The 23956-nt window shown below is 43.1% G+C and overlaps 1 protein-coding gene across 1 annotated transcript; it reads right to left on the reverse strand.

Moving 5' to 3' along the window:
* Positions 1-29: 29 nt before the first annotated feature.
* Positions 30-19281, reverse strand: LOC307241171 (putative helicase mov-10-B.1; the record flags this gene model as incomplete). Its single annotated transcript, XM_080015206.1, has 23 exons — positions 30-780; positions 1216-1328; positions 1969-2057; positions 2148-2273; positions 4890-4961; positions 5911-6102; positions 6189-6306; positions 6397-6499; positions 7148-7246; positions 7348-7445; positions 8905-9002; positions 9278-9474; positions 10029-10141; positions 10298-10474; positions 10571-10713; positions 10933-11113; positions 12182-12292; positions 12423-12675; positions 14134-14275; positions 15518-15614; positions 16818-16987; positions 17886-17988; positions 19157-19281. 23 exons carry the CDS (start codon positions 19279-19281, stop codon positions 719-721), a joined length of 2982 nt encoding a protein of 993 aa, XP_079871332.1. The 3' UTR covers positions 30-718.
* Positions 19282-23956: the final 4675 nt, after the last annotated feature.

The following is a 23956-nucleotide window of genomic DNA, read 5'->3' on the forward strand; positions in this document are numbered from 1 at the left end:
AAATTAAGATTTATTTTATCTTGACGTGGAAACATCAGAACACAATCATTAGGACAGAAGCGTCAAACATTGTGGAGCGGTTGAGAGAATGGATGGTGCGACACATAACCACATGAGTATAAAAATAAAACCTTTTAAAATTATCTCAGATTCAACAATCTGATCCTGATCGTTTCTTTTTTTTTTTTTCCTTGTCTTTGCTGTTGTCATTGAAGAAACATTTGTTAAGTGCAGGTTTGAAATAGTCTACAGGATCTCAATTCATTTAAAAACAACCAAAAATCAAAAAGTCAGATGTAAAAACCCTGTAAAACTTCCATTAAAAAAAAAAAAAAATGTAAATAAAAAAGTCCCATCTTATACTCCTTCAACAAGTTCATATAGCTCTCAAAGCCCTCCTGTTCCCGACGTCCTGTTTCAGTGTGTCCATTATCGGTTTTCAGATTTTCGATTTGTATATGCATGTATTGGATTCATGGTATTTGACACCTGAGAGGGGCTGCAGCTCTCCTGCCGTTGGCCGTGGTTCCAGCCTCTTCAGCGGACACGCCTCCAGTGTTTCAGAACAGAGGGTACAGACTTTTTGTTTTTTTTCTTCACGATTTTGAAACCTAATTTTATATGTGAAAAATGTTCTGTGGTGTGTCCAACTCCGAACACATTTATTGTTACTTTACAGGGACTTCAAGAGTAATGTTGGGATGTTTAATGTTCCTCATTACAAGTCGCTTCTCCACTCCGGGTCCAGCAGCTGCTGAACTTCACTCTCCTCCGTCTCCACTAGAGGAGAATAGAAACATTGAAATCTTTATGGATGGACGGATACTGGTACAGGTGTTGAATATCAGTCTAAATATCCAAAATAAAATAATGTGATTCAATTTTAAAGAAAGTTTTCTGCTTACTTTCGAGTTCAGGAGATTATTTCTGCTTTTGTATGTATTATGTCTAACGTCTAAATGTTGAATGGAGAGAATGGACCATATATCACTATGGCCTAATGACCCCCAACCAGCCAAGTGTGAAGTAAAATTAATGGATTAGATCCAAACTTTGTATCAGCAGAAAAGTTTAAAATCAGGACTGGGAATTGGTCTCTCTAATGAAATATGTGCTATTGTTCCATACCTAGTGGAACAAATTACAAGACAAAAAAAGTAGTCCATAATGATTATCTTATTTGTACAGTATTCGTGTGTACATGTGTGTTGATACCTTGAGCCTCGATTGTGATGTACAAGGCAGCGAGTCTTTCCACGATCACCTCCTCTTCCTCGATGGGGGAGAAACCAGTGTAGCCACCTTCGTCCTTACAGTACTGAATGAACCTGGAAACCAGAGACAGAAATAATAATAATAATAATAATAATAATAATAATAATAATAACATGTTATAGAATAACTGTTATGCAGAAAGACACATTCCAGTCCAGAGACCTTAATCAGGCAAGTGAACATAATATAGTTTCCCATATATTGTATATACATGTGTAGATATATATTTTTCCAACTGCAGTTATCTATCTATTTAAATAAATCTGTCTGACTGTGACTATTTCATATACAATATATTTTTTTACATATATACAAATTATTTATTTACACATGCACTTTTAACCTATTAAACTAAACATGAAATTAAATAAAAATATTTATTGGTGAACGAAGCAACGCAAGACCTTCCAGCAAAAATTTTCTAAATGATTTCTAAATTATTTAAATGATTTATAATTGTATTTACTTACTCCCACAAACTGTTTTAACCTGAAATAATTATTGCCACATATATATTTTTTCAGTTATCTATTTAAATCATTCATTTTTGACGATGCAATACAATTATTCATCATTCATTTCCTTTTAATTTATTGAATTTATAAAATAGTATAGAACATAAAATCATATTGATTTATTTTCATTTAATTCACATTGCAGTATTTATTCCTGTATGTGTGATGTGACGCCCACCTGGCCCACACAGGATCCATGCTGAGCACTCTGGGGTTTCCCACCACGACCAGCAGGGCTTTGGCTCGGGTCACCGCCACATTGAACCTCTGTCCAGACAAACCACATCCAGGGATTAGATTAATCTGTGTGTGTGTGTGTGTGTGTGTGTGTGTGTGTGTGCGCACGCGCACGCGCACCTTCTCGTTCTTGACGAAGCCCAGGCTGAACTCCTGGTCCAGCTCCATGTAGTGGGGGCTGCTGCGCACGGCCGACACCAGGATCACCTTCCTCTCCTGGCCCTGGAACTCTTCCACCGAGCCCACCTGGACCAGGACCCAAACACACCTGAACCAGGACCCAAACACACCTGGACCAGGACCCAAACACACCTGGACTAGGACCCAAACACACCTGGACCAGGACCGAAACACACCCGGACCAGGACCCAAACACACCTGAACTAGGATTAAAAAACACCTGGACCAGGATTAAAAAACACCTGGACCAGGACCCAAACACACCTGAACTACTATGAAGCAAGTTCAACATACCCAGGATATCTTTTCCTTAGCTGGCTTCACTAAGCCTAACAACCTCTTCTTCTTCTTCTTCTTTTTCTAAATGTGTCACGACGGTGGTTATCAGCTCATTAAGTCAAGCCAGGTTTTCCCCCGATCCAGCTATGAGGGCGTTCAAGTACAAGTGGCGGCATATGCACCATGTGACCAAATGCAAACATGGATTGCAAACAAGTCTACCAAAGCTGCATATTTTATGCAAGATGAGAAAACTGTAATAAAAAATAAATATGAAGAATTTATAATATAATCTGGGCTACGGGCAACACGGTTGCTGCTGCCAAAGGCAGGAGGGAAAGCTGGCAAAAAATTACCGACAGTGTGAATGCATGAGTTAATAGGATAATCAATATCCCTGCCCCATCATTAAGGCACAAGTAGATCTGAATAGAATTACAATTGTGTATTTCATTAAATGAATATGCTGCGTGGACGTATTCTCGTGGCGTGTTCTTCTTTCAGCTGCAACCCCGGCCGCATTGAACAGCCTTGGGAGCAAATGAAGAAGAAATATAAAAACATAATTGAAACCGGTAAGTCGGCTTACTTGCAAATCTTAAAAGGTCAACAAGTACACGGCTTTAGTGCTTCAGTCAGTCTCTGTTTTTGGACGACGTCGGTATACAAGTGGCTCTGAGCTTGCTTGGAAGGGAAAAAAAATAAAAATAAGCGAGGAAGACTGGAAGGGCCCCTCCTCCACGGGACTACACTGCCGCCGAGGAGCCGGCCCTCTCCAACAATCAGGGTCACCCCTTGATGGACGGGGTGGAATCAGACCCTGGTGGAACTAAGTGGGAGATAAATCAAATAAATATTGACACAGTGCACCCAGCGAGGGACAGCCAAGTGTCTCCGGGAGACCAAGTTAACGCACGGTGTTTATCGCTGCTCCTCGATGACACGACCCCGAGCGGTTAGACCCCGGGTGCTCACGGCTTCTCGGCTGAAGATAAGCCATTCTTTTCGGGGTTCGAGAGACCGAAACTAGACGGCCTTGGCATACAGGCGGTGTCTTCCCACAAAGACACAGTCCAGTACTGTTCCATTTGCCCTGGGTTTAAAGGTGCATGTTTTCTTATAAAGCGGGCAAAGGCAGGGTTTTATTGATGCTGGCCGTACAGCCAGCGATTACAAGACCGGATTTGGAGGTTTGCCATTACAATATAATATAATAACTATTGTGGGAGTAAGTATTAAAATGTATTCACTTTCTCTGCAGTGGATAGGGAGACATTGTTGCTGCCACCACCCACTTACATACCACTGTCCCATTGGGAGGTAACAGTGAAAGCAACCTCTGTGCATGTCATCTGTGGTTGCGGATCATGGACTAAATAGACCATTTACATTTCTTATTTTCTCAGGTGGGAGCCCTTGATGACCGAGGGACACTTAAGTCTTTTGTGAACCATTTTATCCAGCTTTCAATTTGCCCATCTTAATACGGATAGCGAAAGTGTGGACACTTGGCTGTACTTGATTTCTCGTTTAATTACCTGCTAATGCTGGTGGTCTGCACATTGGACTAATAACGGCTTCAAGTGCTCATTATCCAAAAACTCCTGCCACTGAGCCTGCGGCCTCCACTTCTAGACCGAGAGGATCACGAGTGGTAACGAATTAACCTTCATTTAGACAGGGTAGTCAAAGTGACATTTGCACATTTCTTCAAGCGAGCCTTGCAAAGAGACAATGCCTTTCATTTTTTTCTTTTTTTTAAATTTGCTTCAGGTTGGAGCAGACAATGTGAGGTCTCCATACAAGAGGACATTAGAACCCAAGACCGAGTATAAAACTATTCTCATCAAAAAAAAAAAATAATTGCAGTGTGATAGCCTCTCTCACAGCCAGGATCCCTCCACTGAGAATCTCCATCTTTCATATAAATATTTGGAGGGAAAGCCAGAGGGCGTGTCAGTCTCTAAAAACTCTTGCCTTCCTAAAAGATCTCACTCACTATACGTGCACCGAGATCCACAGGATCTTTCAGGAATAGTGATGCCATTTTCCAAGAGTACTGATTGGTCAGTAGGCAGGTGCTTTTACCGTATACATGTTGATCTGTTATCTTGAACCTAACCTGCTCCGGAGCAGGTTAGGTTCAAAGTGAACCACCGTCGTGAGACTGAAAACCCAGGTTTAAACATGAACCTTACCTCGTGATCCCAAAATCCCGCTTCGTAGTACAGGCCTCTGGGCCAGGACCAAAACACACCTGAACAAGGACCAAAGACACCTGGACCAAAACAGACCTGGACTAGGACCCAAACACACCTGGACCAAGACCTAAACACACCTGCACTAGGACAATAAAAGGCCGATGGCATCACCCAATGCTGTAAGTGAAATATAGTCACCAACCTTGAGATACTTCATGTCCCTCAATCTGAGATCGTTCTCCAGTCTCTGCAGGCCCCTTCGGATTTTCTGCACCTGCGTGAACCCGGGAAATGATTCTCAGCTGGATCCAAATGTGAACATACAATTGTTTTTGTATACGACGTCGACGAATCAACAGCAGTGCCTGCAGTAGTCGAGTGTTTTTCAACCACTGAAAATGGTTCAAACTCCACTCAAAAAAAAGAAATAATGGAAACTAGCTTGCGTTGCAAGATCAAAATTGCAGGGCTGCAGTAATTCATCAGTTCCATGCAGAACAGCAGCTCTGTGCTCATCAGAACTAGTTTCGTAATGACTCCCGAGTAATTTAAAAGATTTGTTCTCGAGTCTTGCATCAATACCTATTGGTACGCCATAATAATAAAAAGCACAGTTGTACGGATTTGTGATGTTTTGTGAGGATTTTGGAGGTTAGGGAAGGTGGTGCGCCATGGACTTATTTAATTGCAAAAAAAAAAAAGAAAAAAAAAAGCTAGGAAACACAAACATGAAGCAGCAGTGAACAACTTTTTTTTTGACCCGCAGCCCACTTGGAAACCTCAGAAAGGGACCGGCACATTCTCAGAGCATGGTTATTCTAACGTTGGAAGAAGGGACAAACATCTATCTGTTGATCACAGTGGTGGTGCATTATAAAGGTTTTAAAGAAACGTGATGAAATTCGTTTTTAAGACATTTTGAGATCTTTATTCACCTTCTCCAGGCCATGAAATGATTATTCATTTTTTCTATACACACACCCACATATATATATGTATACACACATATATGTACACACACATATGTACACACACACATATGTACACACACACACACCCACACACACATAAAATAAAAATCATTGAAATCATTTGCTTTGCCAATGATTCACAAATCAATGATTTGCAACACCTTGCGGTGTCCTCGCAGCCCACAAGGGCCTCTAGGCCACCGGTTGAACATAGCCGGCATCTTCCAAAGGTGCGTTTGTGTCCATTCTCACCTGCTTCCTGTAGGGGGCGATGATGCCGATGTCGCCGGGCGAGATGATGGACAGGCCTTTTCTACCTTGAGTCTCAAACAGTTTCCTCACGTAGTCCACCAGCACTTCCACTTCGGCCACATTGAAGAAGGACGGGCTGCTCGCCTCGCGCTCGTCCAAGCCCATCACGCCGTGGAAAATCACCGGAAAGCCCTGAGCGAGAACGAGGGGAGGGGGGAGCTCTTATTGAGTATCGGCAATCCAAGGGACGAGATAAAACACCGAAACCGGGGTGCTACCTGCTTGGGGAGATGCTGCCACCCGCAGTAGGAGTTGCGGATGATCTCGTTGGCACAGACCTGGAGCTCTCCGTTGTAGAAGAGCTCATTGGGAATCTTCAGAATGGCAGGGTGGGACCTGAGGAAGGAAAGAGGGCGAGACATAATACTGGAGGTGATACACGAGCGTTTGAAACGCAAAGGCTCCCTGGAGAAGCGGCAACAACACCTGTAGTTGCGCAGCAGCTTGGTTACGAAGCGATTGTCGAACGACTCCTCATCCTTCTGGTACATGGGCACGGTCGTCATCAGGCGCTCCAACAGGGACACTCCTGGAGGAAGAAATCATGGAGAAAAAAAATTAAAGAATCACAGACACTCTCCGTCCTTGTAAAAAGTTCAAGCGGTTTGTTAGCCCAGACAGACAGACAGACAGACATAAAATGAAGTATTTGCTGAAAGTTGGCAATAAACGTAATCTGAAAATTAACTTGAAAGGTGGACAGAAAATGTTAAATACACAATGAAACTAAAAATGAACAAACCGGAAACTAGCCAATAAACTAGAAAAATAAACTATGAACAATGAGGATAAATATGGCAATGCACAATAAACCTAATGATGAAATATTACAAAAACCTAAAGATGAACAGCTCCACCAAGTAAATGTGATTCTACCAACTAGTGGAAGATTATTACGACATGTTTATAAAAATAACTAAATCAATCTAATTGTAGCTTTAGCTCCATATTCATCAAATTCCCAGTTCAAATACAAAGCCGTCATGTCCACCAAATAAAGAATTTTCCGAAGTTCACAGTAATGTAAGAGCTAATAAATAGTAACATTATATTATCGTCATACTAATCAAATCTTCATTAAACCGACGGTGATGGGTGGACATTTGAAGATCACTTTTCGTCGATGTCATTTCCATGAAGCGTCTTTTGGAAAAACGCAGCAGCTGTGAGGACCTACCCATGCCGTACTTCAATGCCAGGGGGGATCGGATGATGGGTCCCAGCTGCTTGGGGTCCCCTGCCAGCACCACCTGACTGGAGCCCGCCTCCACAAGCCCTTTGTCCAAAAATATATCAAACAGATGCTCAATCCATACCCCTGCATCGGATACAAAACACCAGTAAATATGATTGTCGAGGGTTGTTTTTGTGCTCTACCTGCCAAGGGCACGATGCATTCGCTCTCCACAGCGTGTCCGGCTTCGTCCACAAACACATGGGTGAAATGGCCGGGATGTATGCCACCTGTAACCAGCCTACCAGGAAGATAATATATAAATATGGAGGATCGCAAACCACTACGGAGTAACAAAAAAGTCATTTCATCATCATTTGAAAGGCATGCCCTTTGGCATCGACTTTCCTTTTTTCCTTCAGAATCACAATCTGGTAATTAAGAAAGTCAAAGTCAAGTCTCATATATAAGGAATTTGTATGTGGTGAGCATTGGTGCATTACTCTACAGACAATGAAAACACTGAACAGCCAATATGAAAATATACAGGACATACAAAATGTAATTGCACAACGCACATGACAAAAGTTAAAAGGCAAAATTATGGTCACTTGACATATGAGATGAGTGGATTTGATGAGAGACGCTGCTCGATAACAGGGAGTCTCTGTGGCGTTTGAGTGACTGCAGCTAAATGACGAGGCTCATCACATAAGATACTACAGCTAACTATATACAGTGTACACATTCATCTCATAAGGATATACCCAAATATACATTTATACTATATTTATATGGTACTTTGCAAATTAATTGCAATCATTACAAAAAAATAAATAAATGGTCAACTCTACTCACTTTCGTTCACTGGAAGTCCTCTTTCGCTCACCGTGCATTAAACCAAGTGAATCAAATCGAACGACTCGTTTTACTGAGAGACCCGTCAAGAACTGAGTCTCAAAAGAGTCAAACTTTTGATGATGAGCGAAGCTCCGCTGTTATGACAGTGATAGATACAGTCTGCACAATTATGGAATATTGTTCCATGTTATCTAATCTTCTTTGTTTACCTTGAAGTACCCCCAAACAGCTGACATTTTCTTTCTTTTGCTCTCCTTTTTGAGCTTCACATACCCAACTACCTTAGTACCTTGGTATCGGGTTTGGGTATCGGGGAATTTTTACAAGTGCAGTACATGAGCACTGTATCTGTCTGTACGATATTGTTTTGTATTGATTGATTTCCGTCATTAAATTACAGGATACATATACACACACATATATATTACACACACACACACACACACACACACACACACACACACACACACACACACACACACACACACACACACACACACACACACACACACACACACACACACACACACACCATTTTTTGCGTAGTTTCAGCAGGCATTTCGTACCTGCGTATTTTGACTAGGAATTGCATATTTGGTACACAAAATGCATGCAGGTTGGCAGGTCTGTGCGTTGTTCCATTGTAGCTGATTGGCCCATTTGAATATACAGTGAATAATATAAGTGACAAATAGATTACCAGGCATCGAACCCTCAGGTCCTCAATAATGTTTTTTTCTATTGTAGCAGCATTCTAGAGGGCACTTGACAATTTTCTTTACCATAGTGGGATAGAAAATGGAGCACTTTACAAAGTCTAACATAGGGACAAACAGAGAGCACTTTCGCAGCATTTTCATGAGACAAGAGAGGTAAGTTTTGCGTTCAGCATCATCTACCTTCCAGCAGTTAGCAAGGTGGTGACCATAATCCTATACTGCAACAGCTCCTCCTTAAGGGGATACTCGTATGCATTCCCTAGCCAGTTACAGCAGGCCTGTGGAAATACATGCACCAGATATCCATTAACGGCATTACCAAATTTCTAAGGTTCTGATTGTTTTGATTTGAAGGTTATTGGTGAAAATGGAAAGTTGGAGCAATGAAGACAATGGAAAAAAAAAAAAAAAAAAAAAGCAATGACATTAAGGCACCGGCCATCAGAATTTCAGTGACAAAAATGGATGAACGAAAATAGTAAATAACTTTCAGATTTTCCACACAAATTGTCACTAAATCGTCGTTGGCTCACCGACCCACAACAAGGCTGACCTTCAGTTCGTCGGGAATCATCTTGGCGTCCCGGCTGCTGGCGTACATGCGGTAGAGCTTGCGCGGCTCTATGTGTTCCAGGATCTTCTTGCAGAGCAGGTCGGCGGCGCTGTTGGACGGAGCGCAGGCCAGGATGTGGCACGACGCCTGGGTCTTCTCTATCTGCTTGATGGCCTCCACCAGAGTCACCGTTTTACCTGAGCACCACATAAAAATATTTGCGTTGGGCCAAGGAACAAAATAAAAAAATAAAAAAATAAAAAAAAAAAAAATAAAAAAAATCACTCCTCACATTCAGTATCGCCAACGATTGCACTTTCAGGTTCTAGCTTTGTGGTGAAAATAACGCCAGATCTGACGGAGAACTCTTATATTTACTTTGAAAGATTTATTTTGCATTTTTTGAGGTTGGCGTCTACTCATTGCTCCCGGAGAGGTGGACAGCAACATATAGAGTATGCACATATATCAGTCCTATATTTCTAGTGAGCTATAAATATGGGCGCGATGGGCTTGAATTCCCCCATTGGATAGAACAGTAGAGCCCAACAGGTGGATGCAGGGGAGGTGGAGGAAGTGCAGCGAGGCAGCAAGTAAGCAGGCAGCAAAGCAGGTGGGGCAGGAGGGATTGGCTTCTTAAATGGGACGGCGGATTTGTGCTATAAAATAGCTAATCACAAAACAGCTTGGATGGACCGGGGAAAGTAATATGTTGATCTGGTAATGGAAATGTAACATGTAAGTCAAGTACCTGTGCCAGGTGGTCCAAAGACCAGGTAAGGAGCGGGTCTGGATGAGCCGGCCACAATGTGCTGCACCGCCTTGTACTGCTCTGGATTCTGTTCCAGCTTATAGTCAAAGAGCCTTTAAGAAGACGTTTAGAAGTATGAGGTTTGAACAATGCAAGCAATAGAGCCACAAGTAAATATAGTCCATTACGATGATCAACAAGGGGTTAACAGTTAATACAGGACTTGTCCACTGGGAAAGGAGAACCACTTTCATTTGATAAGCACCGACCTGAGTGCGGGCAGTTCCGCGTCACTGCTGGGGGAAAGTGGCGCTTGTGGAAACAGCACCCTGCCCAGTCTGTGCTCAGAGGCCAGATCCACAGCTCTGTGCTGGACGCGCATGGTCAGGCAGTTGACAATGAACTCTACGCCAAACTTCATACCCTCCACAAACTTGTCCAGCAGCCTGTGGACACGGTCAGGATTCAATTGGGGGGTTCGGCCACACCCGCCTTGAGTGTGACAATTAAACTCAAAAGATCAAATCCAAAAGCAAGCTTACTGGGAGCTGAAGCCCAGTTTGACCTGCTCCAGCTCCACGGCGTGGACGTAACCTCGGTACTTCACTGCCGTTAAGCCTTTGAGGAAGACCAGCAGCCTGTCCCCCGGCAGCACTGACGGACGGTTCTCTGCCACACCGGGCACCTGAGACGAGGGAAAGGAGGCGACGGGATGTTTAAAATGAAGGTTTGAAACGAATGAGGTAATTTTTGGCAATGTAAAACAAATCAAAAAACACATCAATAAATAATGAAAAAAAAAAAATCTTCCTGAAAAAATACACAAGAAACAAGAACAATTTGGCAATAAGCAAAGGGGTAGGGGTGTGAGTGAATATGTGAGGAGGGGAGTAAGAGTCTCGACCTCCAGAATCAGAAGCTTCTTGTTCCTTTGGTCCTGGACCATAGAGGCGTCCTCTCTGTCATCATTTGGAATGTTGTATCTCGTAATGTCCACCTTCATCTGCATCTCCTCCAGGAAGAGCAGCAGGTGGAACCTCTCTGAGTAGTTCTCCATGGTCAGGAGGCTCTCCAGGACGGCTTTTCTACCGGAAACATACAGACGGAGATTTAGGATTTAGAGATGGACAGTCAGTCTATCGCCCGGACCACATCAACACGTCCAATGCAAAAAAATCCAGCTAAGTTCATAAGCTAGACCAGAAAGACTGTACGCGACAGAAACCTACCAACGGCCTCAGATAATAAAACTAGTTGTTACTTTCAAGTAGGGGTGGGTCAGAGTATTTCATTATTCGATTATTCTTTTACAGCTGCAAAAACTGATTTATATCATGTGTGAGCCGTTACCACTGGGAAAAAAAAATGTGTGTAAAAAGTTTTTTCGGGGAAAAATAAATACGTACAATTCAAATTGCTTATGTCATATTTGTTACGTCTCATGAACAAAAATAAGTGATTGAGGTTGTCGGCACATCCGCACGTACATAAGTTCTGATTGGGGAATTGTTTGTTTTTTGGTTGGTGCGTTTGGTATGATTTACTGCAAAATAATTTGCCAATAACAATATTATATCAGCCCCTCGGGATTCCTTCCTCTTCTGCCCATTACCTTTTGATCGCATTATCTTTATCCTACTTGTGCAAATCAATTAAATTAGACTAAACTACAATAAATTACAATTCACAGCCTGACATGCTGTACTTATATAAATAAATAAACAAACATGTTTAAACATACTTGTAAATGAACACTTGATTTGTCGTAAAAATAGGCTCAAAAAAGAGAAAATAATATATCAAGCACATTGAATAGATCCTGAGACAATGTGCTTCTATTTATAGTTAGTTATCTCCTAATTCACATTATATGAAGGCATATGAAAGCTTTGTTATCATAGCTATAATGTAACCTCAAGATTTAATATATGTCTGATTTATGTCGGTTTTTTAATTGTATCGCGCTGCAGTTGACCTATCAAGTCCTTCTACTTTAGGATTTAGCAGTGGGCAATGCTAATATACACATTTAAACCACGTATTCAAAAGTAATTTACTTTTACACCACTGTTTCTAGTTTGTGAACAGCTCATATCCGTTATGAAGAACACTCTTATCTGATGAGTAGTGAATGTGTAAAACAGCCAAGTTACCTTTCATCGTGGAATGTGGGTGACTTTAGTGCCTTTAGGAGCCGATCCATGTAGGTGGGTACTTTGTAAGGCTGCAGCCCAACCTCAATTTTCAGACGTTGTACCGACAGACTGTTGGAATGTTGGAAAATTAGATGAAAAGGGTGTTTTGTCAATGTAGATTATAAATAAATGAATAAATAAAATGTAATAAAACAACGTGTGAATGAATGACATCAATTCAAAGTGTGTGATGCTTTACCCTTCGGGGGGCTGCCCGTCCACGATGGTGCACGGCTCCGGGGGCGGGGGCGCAAGGATGGGGCGGGGCCGGTAGGGAGCCACGGGCGCCAGTTCCAGGCCCAGCGACGTCACATACCTCGCTTCGATGAACCGCACGATGTGGAAGGAGGCGGAGGAGGGCAGCAGGGACTCCCTGAACTCAAAGGCCAGCGTGGCTGGATAGAAGCCCACGAGGCTGGACTGGAAACGGACCTGGATCTCATACTTGGAACCTGGGGGGAAACAAGCGCACCTCGAGGTTTGTGAGGCTCACCACATACACAAACTGATGAGATAAGATGAAACTTTATCAATGCCAGTGGGGAAATTTCAGGTGTCAAAAAATAGACCGTGCATGTCAACAAAGGGATAAGAAGCAGCAGGAGAGAAGTAAGGGATGCCACTATTAGGGATGCCACAGTGAGGAATTTTACCGACGGTTAATAAACTCATGACAACACCGGTGTTACCCGACTAAGTATTGAGAACACTTAGTATTTCACAAATTAGAATTATTTTCATTTGATGAACGTTGGCGCTGATATGTGAAAAATTAATGAAATGGGTTTTATTTCTATAAGAAAAAAAAAAAAAAGGATTACGACGGTTGGGGCGTTGTTGCCCCCAGCAAACCTAACGTCTATCCACAGAATTGCCATTGAGGAGCAGTGGTTGTGGTTAATTAATAACCTGTCATGGTTAAATTAGTTACCCCACATGAAAAACGTACTTCATCAAAAAACAAATCGAATGCATAAAAAAAACCCCTTTAAAAATTACCTTTGAAACGTAAAACAGCTTGTAGCCAGCAGATGGCGCATCTAATACAACCTATGATCAGCACAGGGCCCCGTTTTTTAACAGTGGCTGTTGCGGAAAGTTACAGATACGCCTTCTTCCAAGAGAAGGGAGGGTGTTCAGCTATGAAGGCTGTGATGAGCCGGCAGAGAAGTGACGTCAGAAGACTGGTAAACAAAGGATCAAGACTGTGATTGGCTCAAAACAGGATTCTGACGATTTCAAGAGATAAGAGAGGCGAGAGATGTAAATGAGCAACTCCTCGCCATGAGTATGAAGCGATGAGTATGAAGCGATGAGTACGAACAGAGATAAGCAGTCCGTTTCGCGACGCCTACTCCGAGTTTGTTGTTGTGTTTGTTTTTAGGATACGCAATAAAACTTGTACGCATCAGATTTTGTTCTGTTCCAGTGATTTTTTTTTTCCAGGTTTTGAAGGTCAGAATAAGATAAGGATGCCGAGCCAAGATCCAGGTTTTTTGTTGACCACGACACTCTTTAGACTTTAGACTCTTAATAGTAGTGCTTTTAGATCTGAAAGCTGCCTTTGACACAGTGGATCATAGTATCCCTTTATAAATATATTTGATTCAATACACCACATTGAGTAGGGGCGTCACGATTCTCCAAATCCATGATTCGATTCCCAAATTTTTTTTTTTCCAGCACTGATGGCTATGCCATTGTTAGACTGTCGAGTCTTGATTTGTCAAGAAAAACACTTTCTCAAAGAGATGTTATTGAGTCTAGTCATGGATGTGTGTGTGTGTGTGTGTGTGTGTGTGTGTGTGTGTGTGTGTGTGTGTGTGTGTGTGTGTGTGTGTGTGTGTGTGTGTGTGTGTGTGTGTGTGTGTGTGTGTGTGTGTGTGTGTGTGTGTGTGTGTGTGTCTTGCCTGGGGTCAGGGCGAGCGGCTTGGCTGGAGTCACTCTGTGCTCGTCTACCAGATTGAAGTATCGCAGCCAATGCAGCGGAGTATAGTAGGTGAAGAGGACGGACTCCGTTCCACCGTTCTCCACATAGAGACTCAGTACCGACTGACAGGATGATAGACGGACAGACAGACGGACAGACAAAAAAATGATTGATCACGATTAATCGCATGGTAAAGTCCCAGTAAAGTGAATTTGGTCATTTGTTTCTAAACACATTAAAACAGGTGAATAAATAATTGCCGAAAACATGTGAAAAGACCATGAACAGTGTAGTACTGACCCTGAAACCGTTTCTCACCATTTTTCTGGTCCGGATTTTTTTTGGGGCGGGCCTTAATCATGACCCGATGACGTATACGTGGTCATACTTTGCGTGGCCCCGCCCCCACACTAAGTAAAACACCAGGTCTGGTCATGTTACTCCTCTTGTACTTACACTACTCACAAAAAGTTAGGGATATTCGGCTTTTGGGTGAAATTTCAGGATTTCAGGAATTTCAGGGAGCATTTAGGCTGGTGAAAGTCGATTCACGTTGAGCAGAAATGACGTCGCCACCGATGTTGGAGACGTCAAGGAGGGCGCTATGCATCAGCCACTGCTGTCACCAGACGAGCCTTTGGTGGTGGTGGTGTTACAGTGTGGGCAGGTGTGTCAAGTCAATACAGAACTGCCCTACACTTTGTGAATGGTACAGTGACAAGCCCGTACTACCTGAATAACATCATTAATCCAGTCATTGTGCCCCTGCATGAACAACACAGGCCTCATTTCATCTTCATGGACGACAATGCTCCAGCTCATGGAGGTGGCATCATTAGGGAACGGCTGCTGGAGACTGGGGCACCTCAAATGGAGTGGCCTGTACTTTCTCCAGACCTGAATCCCATAGAAAACCTATGGGATCAGCTGAGTCGCCGTGTAGAGGCTCGTAACTCTGTACCCCAGAACCTCAATGACCTGAGGGCCGCCCTTCAAAAAGAGTGGGGGGCCATGCCTCAGCAGACAATAAGTCGACTTGTGAACAGCATGAGACGTGGTTGTCAAGCTGTAATTGATGCTCAAGGGCACATGACAAGTTATTGAGACATTGACATTTGTTGTTGTGGTAAACCCACCACTGTTGTTGGCTTTTGTTTCAATCAATTGTTTGAGATGAGGAAATCACCATTGCATGCTTCTACTTTCATGATATAATATCACTGGAGCGGGAACTTTTTACATTTTCCATAAATTTCACCCAAAAGCCAAATATCCCTAACTTTTTGTGAGTAGTGTATTTACTTACTGATTTAATCACTGAGGACCGTGCACTGCTAAGAAACTGCCCAAATTCTGTATAGTACCTCGTTCTCTCCATTTGCAGCAAAGCAGATCTTCCCGTCTGTGCACTCCTGGTCTGAGGTGACGCTGATGCCATTTTTATCAGCAATGAACTGAGACCTGGCGAGCGAAGGATAGAAAATCCAAATTGGAGGGAAGTCACTCCAAAATGTACAGTTTAATTGCTAATAGATCCAGATGTGTTGTTTTGTTGGCGATTGCACACTGATCATTAAGGATTCAATTTGCTCACATTCAATCACATTACTGTCTAATATTGGTATGATTAATATATAATAAAAATGTTATTTAGCATTTGGGAAAATAATGTCTTGATTGATGTCAGTGTTATTTTGGATGTTCTAAAACCCTGGTTCTCAATGTGGGGTTCGAGGACCCCCGTGTTTTTTTTCGTTATTTGTTTCCATCTTCCGGCTGATTTCTAGGGTTTATGGTACCTATCCGTCTAAAACCTGCACGAACCGTAGAAATGTACCAGCACGTGGGGTTAAAAAAAGAAAATGATAAAAATAGAGAAACAAAAAATGATTTCGGCAGGCCACTAGAAATGGGAATTGAAAGTAATGAAATACAGGTACTCCTCACTTAACAACCTACCTGTTTAACAGCCGTTCAGACTTACAACCAGCTCTCCAACCAGTCTGTATTGTACGCTGCGTACAACACCCTGGCGTGCACGGCGTCTCAGCACACATCATCCTTTATATATTATATACACTATACACACTATATATACTATGTACACTATATACACTATATAGTCTATAGCACAATATATATACTATGTACACTATATACACTATAGATACTATATAGACACTATATACACTATACACTATATGCACTATATATACAGAATATATACCAAATATACTATATACACTATATATACTGTATACATATCATCTCATCACTGTTCTCAGTCTTAGTCTCGTTCCCGCAGTCTGTCAGTATTCACTTCACTAGCGAAATAACACGGGTCCTCGCTTATCGACCAATTCACTTCACGACCTGGTCCTAGGAACGGATCTCGGTCGTTAAGTGAGGCGTACCTGCGTGTGTATCCGGCTGTTCTAAATCTAGGAACAAATAAAGGTAGCAAAGCGATAATACATTGTAATAACTTTACACGCCGGTTTCCCCTTGATGTACAAAGCTAATAAACTGCCCTAACGAGGCTTATGAGGCGTGGTGTTTTGCACGGGTGTGGTCAACAGCCACAGGCCCTGATTTGAATATGTGACAGAGGAAGATAAAAGGCCTGACTCATTCCAACAAATGACTCATGAATCGTGCTCTCACTTGTCCGTCTTGAGTTTGCTCATGAGCAGGCTGGCCAATTTTCTCCGGCCTCGCACTCCGCTCTCCGCTCCGCCGACGGGGGCAGGACCGGCACCTGACACCCCCCGCTGGATGGGGGATGCCTTTGGGGCCCGGGATAAGGACCATTGGTCTTGGTACAGGGCCTTCACCTGCACAGGCGGAGAAGAGGGTAATTTTCAATTTAATTTATTTTTTATTTTTTTCCCCCCACTGATTCTGAAGACATGATGATGTGTTCGTTACTTTCAGTGTTTAATTGATTGACCGCAAAACACCCCAAAAATAAAAGGGGAAACAGGAACTCAATAAAAGAACACCAAGTTATCATTTATAGCGGAAGAACTTGTCTAAAATTAAATATAAAAAGGGAGTAAAAGTAAATGCATGGATACATTAAATCAAACAAAAAAACAAATTCAGACTGATTTTGAAGACCTAACGTGTTTGTTATTTTCAGTATTTTATTGAGTTTAATAGTTAGTTCGAAGATATTCCCGCAACAACCTAGTCTCGCACGCAAGTATGAATGTTAAGTACTATAAATTTGGTACAGGGCAGAGATAAGAATTAGGTAGAAATATTGTAGGTTATTAACTTTATCATTCAACTGTTATTACCCTGAAATCCCCGGGGATTCATCAAGCGTTATCTCATCTTATAATACTATTACAACTACTACTAGAACCACTAATAACTATAATAACTTTAATTTATTAACGCCGTTGAAGCAACCCAAGGACAGTTTCAGTTTCGAAAGCAAGGAAAGTGATACTGCAATAAATCTAACCAGAATACTGGACAGGGAAGTAAGTTAAAGGATCTTTCTCCGATTTTGTTTTTCATCTAGAATAGTGAGTAAGTATGAATAGAAATACATACAAAAAATAAATAAAAGGTTAATATGGATACAATCAAGCAAAATGTTTGTGTTGAAATTCAGACCTCATCAGTTTAGATTTAAGACGATTTCAATTGTCCAAAAAAGAGAATTCAATACCATTTCAAGACTCTTCAAGGACCTGGGGGCCTGGAAGACCTTGATCTCACCTTGGCGTGGAAGCACACTCTCCCTCGACGAACAGACACTTTATGGTTCACTTTCAGGGCATAGACAACTCGACTGAAGTTTGCATCTTTAAGTTCTGGATTCCTGAAAAGGAGAAGAATAAAATCAGGGTTGTCAAATGGTTAAAATAACTCATCGCATTTAATGGCATCCTCAAGTATAAATTAATAATTTAGACAACACACACACACACACACACACACACACACACACACCACTTTATCAGGAATGCCTGTAGACCTATGTACTGACGCAATTATCTAGGCAGCCGACCGTGTGGCAGCAGTGCAATGCATAAAATCATGCATGATTGTTGGTGCCAGACGGGCTGGTTTGAGTGTTTCAGTAACTGCTGATCTCCTGGGGTTTTCCCACGCCCAACGCTCTCTAGGGGTTTACTCAGAACGGTGCGGAAAACAAAAAACACCCAGCGACGCCTTGTTGATGAGAGAGGCCAACGGGGAATGGGCAGCGGTCACTCAAGATAACCACTCTGTACAATTGTGGCGGGCAGAAAAAAAACGTCCCACAATTTAGTCGCCCTCTAACGGCTACTTCCATTGTGATACTGCACCATGACGTCACAAAGCAAAGGTCGCCTCAAACTGGTTTCACGAAGATGACAGTGAGTTCAATGTTCTTCGGTGGCCTTCCCCGGTCACCGCATCGGAATCCCATAAAACGCCTTTGGGATGTGACTGGAGATTGGCGGCATGAATGCGCAGCTGACCAACCTGCAAAATTTGCGTGACGCAATCATGTCGCCATGGGAGAAAAGAACGTTTCCAACATCCTGTGGAATCCCTGCCGAGAAGGATTGAGGCTGTTTTGACAGCAAAGGGAGGCCGTACCAAGTATTAGTATGGTGCTCCTAATAAAGTGATGTGTGTGTGTGTGTGTGTGTGTGTGTGTGTGTGTGTGTGTGTGTGTGGGGAGAGAGAGTGAACGAGAGCGACTTCGCAGGAGGGACAATGGCGACTTGAACGACTGTTCTTCCACCTGTTTATTGTACTTGACTTTTTGTCTTTTGGGTCGTTGCCTATTTCACCACTCATGTCGAGCATGGCCGTTGTTGTTGTCTAACATCACCACCTCTCAATTCACGCACTTCTTCTCTTCATCGCTGCCTTCGTGAATTCTCCCCCGCTGACGTGTCGTGTGACATTACAACCGTTATGTCCTGGTCAGCTTCGGCAACGTTGTCATGCCAACAAAGCACGGTGAAATTGAATTGAAAGGACGCTCCGCTCACCTGCTCCTGAACTCCCGGTTATAGATGTCTTTGAGTTGGGTTCTGTCCGTGACCGACGTCCGATTTGTCTCCTTTAAGTACTCAAAAAACTCGAGTCCGACGCGACAATTTACGATGAGCGTCATTGTTCGTGCGAGCTTGTCAACACGCCGTGGGAGTTGCGCCCAACGCACGGGCTTTCACGCGGAAGCGTTTGAACGTGACGCCCTCAAGAGGACGATGGGACGTCCGCCCCTGGACGTTCCCGTCGGGCGGGTGAACGCCGCGTCGCGGTCGCTGCCGTGAGCCGGTTGGCCCCGTACCACGGACGAAACGCACCCCGCGCGGCCCTTTAACTCCGGGAAACGAAACTTAGCCGCGCGCCCACGGCGGCCGCTTCTCCGCTTGTTTATGAAACATGACATTTAGTATATTAAGAGGTGCAACAAGTTCAACTAACTATAAAAAAAACAACACAATGAGCATTGCAACCTTCACTCCCTCTCTTTGAGAATATATGTGAGTGTAAATATGCATACAGTAGGCAAAAAAAAAAAAAAAATTAAAAAAAAAAATATATATATATACATATATACATATATATTTATTATAGATAATATTTATATATACATATTATTTATTCATTTATTTATTATATGTATTATATATTGTTATATATGTATATTTGCATTTTATACCGGTTAGATTAACTTCTTCAAAATCAAGTACTCGACATATATTCCCATTCGCTCTGACCATGTGATTTGTGCAATATGACATCATACCGAACATGGAAAATGTTTTCGATCAAACTCTATGGAGGGAGAAGGACAGTCTCAACGGATATCAAACTTGGGACTTTCACATTTTTACTTCAGTGCGTCAATGTAATAAACCTCACCAGGGATCCCAACTACCTCCCAAAACTTCTTCCAGCTGACCTCCACAGCGGCTACTGGCAGGTGGAGTTGGCACCACACGCGCGCCCAAAGATTGCCATCTCTATTGACCAGGGGTTGTGGCAGTTTACAGTGATGCCTTTTGGCCTCTGCGATGGCCCAGCTACCTTCGAACGCCAGATTGGTCCTAGCCCCGGCCAACATTCCTCGGAGTCGCTGTGTGGTCTACCTTGACGACCTCACCCGCATAGGAGACTCTGAGGGTGCCATGGCCAACCTAAAGGAAGTCTTCCAGGCCATCCGCCAGGCTGGTCTACGCCTCCATCCCAAATAATGCAACCAGTTCCGGCGGGAGACAGCCCTGCTGGGCCACGTCGTCAGTGAGGAAGGGGTGTCCACCAACCCTGTGAAGGTGACCGGGGTGAGAGATTAGCCTGTCCTACACAACGTCAGAGAGGTGCGGAGCTTCCTGTGACCGGCCTTCTACTATTGGCGGTTCATCCATGACTTTGCGGCCATTGCCAGCCCACCACACCGGCAGACACAGAAAGGTCAGACTTTTCATTGCGACAAGGACTGCACTGCTGCCTTCACAAGGCTCCAGTCAGCACTCATTGAGGCCCCTGTGCTGTCCTTTCCAGACCCTCGGTGACTGTTCATCATGGACACAGACATCGTTATGGTGTCCAACATCGCCACGGTCGCAGCCGTGGACTACTTCACCAAATGGCCCAAGGCGTATGCGGTTCCCGATCAGAGCACTGCCACCACCAACGAAAATCTGGTCAGCGAGATGCGTTTTGGTGCACCCGAGAAATTGCACAGTGACCGGAGGCGCAACTTTGAGGCTGAAGTGTTTGGTGAGGTCTGTCAACGGTTGGGCGTCAAGAAGACCTGGACTCCCCCTCAGAGCAATGGGCTGGTTGAATGGTTCAACCACACAGCTCGCAATTTTAACCAACCACCCACAGCAAGACTGGGACCTGCACCTTTCCTTCATCCTATGGGCGTACCAGACGGCAGTTCAGGAGTTCACCAAGTGCACCCCCGCGGCCCTCATGTTTGGGCATGAGCTGCGCTTCCCTGTGGACTTGTACGGGCCCCCGCCTGAGCAGGAGGTGGAAGGCGCGCCTGGCCTGGATTATTTCCACAACCTCTAGGAATGGCTACGGGAGATGCATGAGCTGACCAGGCCTGGCTGACCATCTACAGTAGATCGGGGCAATGCAGCATGCAGAGGTAGGTAGTCCAGAAGCCCGCCAGCATTCATTGGGGGGTTTTTGGGTTCGTGGACACAGGTGTGGTTCAGTCGTGTTTGAAATCATTCTACTTGACTCTGTGTTTAATGTGTGTTATTAGCGTGTTCCTTCAGTGTGTTGTAATTGTAATTTGGTGATTATGAGAGAATGTAGTTGTACCGTCAGTCTGCATGTCTATATAATTGATGACCTGAATCTTCCTCTTTGCTTCCCTCCTCAGATATGCCCTCACTCCTGACCGAGCTGAAAATGGAGATCAATGACTGGCTGTAGGGTACGGTCCAGGATCCCCTGAGAGCCCAACTGTCCAGTTCACACTAAACTAACCATCACCAGCCTGGACATTCCCTTCCGGCACCCCAGGCTGCTCATCCCCCGCTGGCACTTCTGTCAATAAGATCCCGGTTTGTGAGCCTGACCCTAGTCTTTGCCTAGCCCCAAGTCCTGAGTTGGCTAGCCCGGTACTCATCCTTCCTGTCCCTGACTCTGAGGATCCTCTGAGGAGCAGTCCTCTTTCATCAGCTCTGACTACTCCCGGTCCGTTTTGGAGTTGTGGAGAGTGTTTGACACCGTTTGTGGGGCAGAGAAGCAGCGGGATGCCTGCTCCGATTGTACTAGGGTACCTGCAGCGTCGCGAATTAAGTGGTGGAGTTCTGCTCACTTCCAGTGGAGGATGGGTGGAACGACGGCGGCCTGTCGGAGTCGTTTTTAAACTGATTTTTTCAAGGTCCTTAAGGATGAGCTTGCGGCGCATAACTCACCTGATAAACTGGAAGCCCTGATTTCACTGTTGATACAGTTGGATAACCGCCTCCACCCAGCGTTCTTGGTTTTGCTGTCAAAACACCTGTATTGTGAGATCTGCCCTCTGCGTGAATTCCTCTAGAAAGAATACCTAATAATAATAATAGAAAATTTATTTTATATATGTACATATATATTTTTGGATTTATTGACATTATTTTATATATACAATTTGTATATATTTAGATATAAAGTTATACATTTCTTAATAAAAATTATGTAATAGAAAAAACAAATTATCATGAAGGTGTTGTGCAGGCCAGTTTCACTTTGGAATCGGCTACAGCTGCTCGTTTCCACTAGAGGGTGCTGTTCAGTATAAATAATCCATAATGAAGGTCGTAAGACCTCAGCACAGCAATACAAAAGTTATAAAGAAATAGCGATTCAAACTTGAAGCGTCAGTAACTACTTTGGAAATAAAACATTGCACTCATTAACGAGGGCACCACCTCCCACGAAAGGAGAAAATTAATTAAATCCAATTAAGCAAATTAAGAGGTTCAGCAAATTAGTCAATCTCACAACTTGGCCGTGAATCCTCCAGATATGAATCTCTATTCTCTGCTTGAATCAAAATACTCACAGACAACAACTTTTGCGATAAATGAAAGATTTATGTATAGCTGAAATGTTTGGCAATTAAAGGCTAAAATTGGGTAGTAAATAAGGAATACAGGTAACATAAAATCATAAGGAAACAGAAAGAAATGGATTTCTTAACTTGCAAATAAACTAATCATTTGGTTTGGCAAGAGTGGAAGAAGTATGTGATTTGAGATCGGATAAATGAACGCTCGGCGGCTAAATACAATTTCTAAAAACTGATCTAGAATTCAGAGCACGATCTGACATCAACCCTGAATCATCAGCAGCAGCAGCAGCAGCAGCAAAATGATTTTGCCTACTCTTGCTGTGTTGTCCTCCGATGAGGATCGCAGGTTGCGTTGGCTCCGTCCAGAGCTCACAGCTCTCTAGCAGGGTGACCACCGCCGTGCAGTGTTGGCGGCTTGGGAGAGTTGCAGACAGCAGTGTTTTTCAGGTTGTCGGGGGCACCACTCAAGTTATGAGGCAAATGTCGTAACCGTTTCTCGGCGGCAGATAACAGCTAGTCCGTGTCCTGTGAGGCGTCTTGGTCCATTGGAGCTGGATGTCAGATAGTAACTCTGCTAACAGTTTATAACTCGACTCGTTTAAAAATAAACCTGAGAAATGACAAATTACAAAGTTATTAACTCGGGAAATCAGCTTACTTGGGTACAAAAATATCTAACTTGAACTGGTTTCACAAAGTTAAAACTATGCGTAACTCAGGCGGGAAAAGTAAAGAAACTACAAAAAATAAAGTAAGAAGACAACGACGCGTGTGAGCGCTAAGAGAGAGAGGGACAAAGGAAGTTTGCTCTTTTATTTGCCGTTATCGAGGGGGCGTGTCTTTTGAGCCAACTCCGGCAGTGTCTCTTATAACCCTTTGCTTTTGTTATCGACATCTGTTTCCTAACTTTGTGAAATTATTTTATTTGATATTTCAACAACATTCACATTAAAGCCAATTGATTCTAACCATTGTATAACTATGTTTACAAAAATTCATGATTCATGATTTATTCACTCTTAAGATGATTTCCAATTACTAATCTTATCCAAATTCAATATTAATTCCGTTAATAAGTAAGGGTATTAAAAAAACACTTTGTTTTGTCATAATATAGAAAAATACAGCTTACAAACATAATAAAAGATCTTCCTACTGTATCTCTGGTCACTGGATTGCAGTTGGATCACATGATAAAATACACATAAAACATTGAATGTTCCAACTCTGTCAATTTGTATCATATGAGGATGAAACTTAAATC

The sequence above is a fragment of the Zeus faber genome (assembly GCF_960531495.2).
Source record: "Zeus faber genome assembly, chromosome: 15".
NCBI lineage: Eukaryota > Metazoa > Chordata > Actinopteri > Zeiformes > Zeidae > Zeus > Zeus faber.